The sequence below is a fragment of the Gallinula chloropus genome (assembly GCF_964237585.1).
Source record: "Gallinula chloropus genome assembly, chromosome: 17".
NCBI lineage: Eukaryota > Metazoa > Chordata > Aves > Gruiformes > Rallidae > Gallinula > Gallinula chloropus.
In genome coordinates this window covers 5,246,404-5,252,403 of record NC_140102.1, presented here as the reverse complement: position 1 = coordinate 5,252,403, position 6,000 = coordinate 5,246,404, and the positions used below count along the sequence as shown (strand labels likewise).

The 6,000-nt window shown below is 45.1% G+C and overlaps 1 protein-coding gene across 1 annotated transcript in view; it reads left to right on the top strand.

The window, feature by feature from the left end:
* Window positions 1-2,472: 2,472 nt before the first annotated feature.
* Window positions 2,473-6,000, top strand: part of IFT81 (intraflagellar transport 81) — a gene marked incomplete at its 5' end in the record, with an annotated part of 41,058 nt that continues 37,530 nt past the window's right edge. Inside the window, 3 exons of the mRNA XM_084271936.1 lie at window positions 2,473-2,616; window positions 3,407-3,510; window positions 4,130-4,307. Of these exons, the coding sequence (XP_084128062.1) occupies window positions 2,473-2,616; window positions 3,407-3,510; window positions 4,130-4,307 (426 nt within the window). The remainder of the gene's footprint in view (window positions 2,617-3,406; window positions 3,511-4,129; window positions 4,308-6,000) is intronic.

Sequence of the window (6,000 nt, the reverse complement as noted above, 5' to 3'; positions counted from 1 at the left end):
TGCCTCTTAAATGTTACAGACAGACTAGAAGAGGAGAACAATCCTTTGCTTCTTGGAAGGTGAGGGAACTGAAATAGTCTGATGTAAAGGAGGATCTCAGAGGAGCACCCTCCCACAGTACTCAGCAGAAATCCCTCTCCATCCTCACCAGCATGGGCACAATCACTCCTTCCTCTGCACCAAGGTCTGAGGAAATTATGTGTATCTGTACTTACAGAAAGTGTTTCTCTAGCATTAAGTGGTAGACCCACATCCAGTACTTCCTATTATCTCTTGATACAGGGAGAAGACCTGGCCCCTGGTGCCTCCATGGGAAATACCATTTTCATTTGCTGTGTATTCTATATGCTCGAAATACTCATCAGAAGAGAAGTGTAATTGATACCAGGAAAGCATGTCAAAGGAAAGTAGATCTCTTCTGGGAACTTGTAGGTAAATACGATTCCTAAAGGTCAGTATACAGATTGAAAGCACAAAGGAAACATGATCTGCTTTTAAAGTTCAAATCCAGGAGTCAGGAGACTTGGATTATTTTCCTGGCTCTACCACAGCTTTCATGAACAATCACAAGCAACCCATCCATCCCCTCTGTAACTTAGTTTAGCCAGTTAAAAGCTAGGACACCAATGCAGTGTCACTTTTCAGGCTTCCTGTGAATTGTTTTTATGAAGTTTTTGTTTTTCTTTCTCCTCCTCAGAAAGAAAAAAGGAGTTAACCTAAGATAGACGCAGTGCTTAGAATTGCAAAGTATTACATTTATGATTGCTATTTACTGAGTCAAATTCTGCAGTGATTTACAACCTGTGCATTTCAATTGGCACCAATTTAATATGACTCACTGCATATTTTAAACCATCATCTGTGGACTCACATGGGATTCTAAGACTACCCAAGAAGCTAATTGCAATATCAGAGGCTCCAAAATCCACCTATTTAAGATCTAAGCATAGGTTTTGAATGACATGCAACAAAAAAATCTTGCAGATTGAGAGATACCCGCTTTGTGAACAAGTGTCACTTTAATATATAGTCTATTTTTGATTGTTTGGCGTTTTTGAAGCTTGTGCTCTTGCTGCAGATTTAGCACAGCTAGCACTACATACTTATTTCTACTCTGAGGCACACTGACAACTGATCTTCAGCCCTGAGGACATGAATTTGCCATTTGCCCCTAAAGCAGCCTGGGCACAGGACCCGCATTGCTGTTTCACAAGGATCCTCTGTGCATTTTTCCACTTCAAAGAAATGAAGTAACCATTCACCTGATCCGTACATCAGCCACACTCAACCTCTCTTTATGCTGTCAAAGACTGCCAGGAATCTTAATTGGGTAACTGCACCAATCTGTTTGTACATCTCCTACACGCGCGACAACAAGCCTCCCTCTTCAGAAACCACAGAGCTAAGTATACACTTCATAGGGTGAATCTCAGGACCTATTTCTGCTGTTGCTTCCATCAAGAGCACTTGTGCTGTGAAGAAGCCCCACGAGAGACTTGGCCTATGGCGCGCACACTGCGGCAACCGCCGCCTCACGGCAAAGCGCCGTCACCCCTACCCCGCTGCTAAACCCAGCTGATGTCTAGCGACGGTGCCGCGCCTCACACCGTGGCACCAGGCAGGGCCTGCTGCTGCGGCACCGCCACCAGCCGCTCACTGGGGATAAAAGCCCCAGCTCCTGCCCGACCCGAGGCGGGAAGGGACGGGGGAACATCGCACCTTCCGGCGCGCCAGGCGAAGCTACGTCAGGGAAGGCCCCGACACCGCCGGGAAGCCTCTTGGCCTGCTGCGCGCTGCCTCCCCTCAGACCGCAGCCAGACGAGGAAGAAGAGGGCAGAGATTTGCCCCCCACCGAACCAAGACCGCCGCACCTGCCGAGCCCACCCCACTCCATTGCCCGCGCACCTCCCCGCACGACCCCTGCCCCGTCCCGCCCCCGTCGCTCTACGCATGCGCGGACGCCCCCTCGCTTAGGCCTGTTTCCAGCCGCTCCGGCGCGTTGGCAGAAGCGCGCGGTAGTGTCGGAAGTGACGCCATTGCTCTGTCTTGGCAACCGTTGTCAGAGTAACCGGGGAGGCGCGCGCGCGCGCGCGGGCGGGCTGGGGCGGCCCGCGCGGGGGGCGAAGGCTGAGGCCGAGCTGTCGCCTCAGGGCGCTGCCGCTCTAGAGGGGGCACCTCGGCGGGCTTGGCTGGCGGGAGGGACCCGGCCGCCTTCTCCCCCTTCCCCCCACAATCTCTGTGAGGGGCCGAGCCTTTCTTCGTTAGGCCGCGGGGCGCCCGCCGGGGCTGAGGGGGCGGCCGGGCCGGGCTAGGCCTAGCCCAGTGCCAGCTCACTGCTTGCGGGCTGCCGTGGGCCTCACTGAGGCGGTGCCTTCACCCGCCCTCCCGGCAGCCCCTCAGCTCCCCCTGCCCGCCGAGGCCTCCTGACATCTCTTCTGTCTTCTCTGCAGAGGTTTTTTCCAGGACACGATTATGAGTGATCAAATCCAGCTCATTGTTGAGAAGCTCAATCAGGAGCCCTTCAGGAAGAACTACAATTTAATCACATTTGACTCCTTAGAACCGTTGCAGCTGTTGCAGCTGCTCAATGATGTTCTGGGGGAGATTGACCCAAAGGTAAGGAAGGCAACGAGAGGCACTCAGACCTGCATAGTTGTGAACATATTAAACGAGCTTGTCACAAAAATTTGCTTTTACTGAAGTCTGGCTCTGTATAATCTTGTGACATGTTTGGTTTACCAAAATAACTTGTATGAATCTTCCTGGAAATAAATGTGCCTGGCAAGAATCCTTTCTGTCTATACATCTATGTGTTTTTGGCAAACCTGCAAATGTTTCTCTGGCCACGGATACTGGATCCCTCTCCCCTACAGACTGATGGTGGGATATTTTTTCTTTGGAATACAGATCTTAACTTGGTTCATACTGACAATTGCCTTGTTCTTGGGTTACAAGTCAGGCAGTGTCTTGCACACATAGGGCAGGAACTGATCAAAAATTGAAACTCATGACTTCGTTGTTGCAAGAGATACTGAATCTCTCTCATTTGAGGCTTCCAAAAGTGTGTGTAAGATCAGAAGGAATTGATTGTACATCTGAGGCACAGATACCTGTGCCTTGGTGTGCTTGGATATCTGATTACTTTGGTGGAAGTTACCAGTTTGTCTGCACAGATGAGGTCCCATGGGCAGAAATAATATATATCTAGGATAAATTTGCCTGAATACACACGTTGGAGAAGAGTCCATTAGAAGAGAATTGAAGTTTGGTGATAAAGAGGATGTTCTGTATGGAGCATCTCACTATTGACATATCATGTGACCGTAAATTCTTCTAGTGTTGCTAGTTAATTAACATGACTTGGACAAACAGTGGCTAATTAATTTTTACTTTTTTTATTATTTAGCATGCTGTTGACATTAGAGAGGAGCTGCCGGAACAAACAGCTAAAAGAATGTTGAGTCTGCTTGCAATCCTTAAATACAAACCTCCAGGAAGTATATCAGACTTGTAAGTATATTTTTGTCTCCAGATCACTGTAAAGCATCTTTTACAGCTCGTATGGCAGCGACCTTTAATTCAATAAATTTTGGTCGAGGTTTTGACCTCGACTATCGCAGTGGGTCTGTATAAAGCCTTGAAGACAGGTCCTCCCTTATGCCTGTGGAGTACGGTGTAGGGGTGTCCGCCGGGGGAGGCTGCCCTCGGGCCCTGCCGCAGCGGCTGCTATTGCGGAGTCAGCCAGGAGAGGGTGCCGCCTGACTGGCAGGGTCAGTGCCTTCCCCATCCCCTTCAAACCAGCCACCCGAGGCTGGATTGCACCCTCCTGCGCCAGGTTAGAACCCAGAAAACCCACGCTCTTCCCACATTGCCGTTACTCCCGAAGCAGATAGCAGAAAGGGAAGAGTCGTTGTTGCTGGCTTTAGCCTCTTGCTGTGTTACGGCGTCTCAGGTTAGCAGAATTGGGATCATAAATAGCAAACTGTCATCATGAGTGTTTTCTAACAGCATTAAGAAGATCATTAGGCAAGTAGAGAGGGAATAAAATACTGCAAATAGGTTGTTCCAAGCCAGTGTTCTTCAGTTTGAAATTTATTGGTATTTTCTTTTTGTTGTTTCCCTATCGAAGTGCTTTCCGCCAAGGGTTAGTTACTGGAAGCAAACCTGTCATTCATCCTCTCTTACATTGGCTTCTTCAGAGGACCAATGAACTCAAGAAACGAGCTTACCTGGCACGTTTCTTAGTAAAATTGGAAGTGCCAGCGGAGTTCCTACAGGATGATACTGTGGCTGACATCAACAAACAGGTACCATCTTTCATGAATGCCAACATTTTACATTAATTAAACTGTGGATAGGAGGAGGGACAGATGAATTGGGGAGTTGCTGTGGAGGAAGTTATGTTAAAAGCATGTTGGAATGAAGGGTAAGCAAAGATCTGTAGTAAGAAATATGTCTTAACCCTGAAAACATCTATTTGTAAGTAGCATGGAATTAAAAATATTTAAGCCCCTTAGGCACTGGGTACTAAATAATGTTCAGAGCCATGTTGGCCAAGAGGGATTTTTATTTATTAATTTTTAAACACTTTTGAACTATGAACTATGACATGGATATTTTTAACTTTATATATTTCCACATTAACCTAGTCCAGAAAATGTTATGACCAAAAGCCAGTGTCTCCTAATTATCAATTCATTGTACAATATTTAGTACCTAATCCTTTATATTAGCCTCATCCCACTTCTGCTTCCACCATTATGGTTTTTTTGTGAATAAGTAAAAAAAAAAATCTTTTTCCCAGGCTGACATTCCTACTCGTTATGTTCCCACTTCTTTTGTGAGCATTAAATGTTGATTTTAGATAGTCAGAGTGGGTGGGTTTGAAATGGAAAGCCTAAAGTGAACCAAAGTTATGGTTTTAGATCTATATTATCTGATGTACATATTTACTTAATTCTTTTATCCGGTTTTCTGTGCCTGTTGTTACGTATAGTGACTTGCAAAATCACAGTGGTTTGGAATGATTGTAACAGGTTTGATTTATTAGCTTTGCACTGGTAAAGCTGTGTGTAGTCTGACTGAAGCTTGACTAAGCCTTTTAATTTTTTGTTACAACTAACAGTATTAGATTTACAACTTGAAATAACTATGCAGAGGTAGCAAAGAGAGAAAGGAATGCAGATTGTATGTTTTTTCAGTATGTCACGATCCTAATATGTATAAATATCCAACTCCATGATTTCCATTACGTAAGATGTGTTCCTTTTTGGGATTACAGGAATATAACCATCTTATTAAACTAATGCCCTGCTGATTAATTCAAAACAGAAGCTGGGGTAATATAATGCCTTAAAGTAATTTAACATTATCGTGCAAATATATAGATAGTAATGAATTAGATTATTTAGCCTGAAGTATTCAGGTAAGTAGGCTTGCAATAGTGTGTTTCAGAGAAACATTTCAAACAGAGGAGTTTGGAAATCTTAGAACATGCTCAAGTTTTATGGTTGAATAGAGTCAAGCTGAAATGTACTTTTGTAAATTATTTAAACAAGATACTCTGAATACTTGCCATCTTCCCAGCAGTGTTGTGATTTGGGCATCAGATTGGCTGCGGTACATGATTTAAAAATAAGCAGTTTTGGGTATAAACTAGCTGTCCAGTCTTCAGTGAGTTGCCCTCAGGTGCCAGGAATCTTTCCACTGTAGGAACCAGGGAGTTCTTTGGTCATTTGAGTGTGTCACATTTCAGGTACACATGAGGTAGCTGCAACTTTTATTTGGTGAAGGTGAGAAGCCTTCCCTTCGTTATGATCTGTAACATGCTATGCCCTTCTTTGAATCTTACCATTACTCTTGAAAAAGCAGACTAACCTCTCCTTTTGAAAGAGGTAGAGAATCCACACAAAGGGAAGCTGTTGGACATCAGCAATTGTGTATATAGTTACTCAGAGACTACTTGCTATTTCATTATTTGTTACAGTACTTCTATAATGC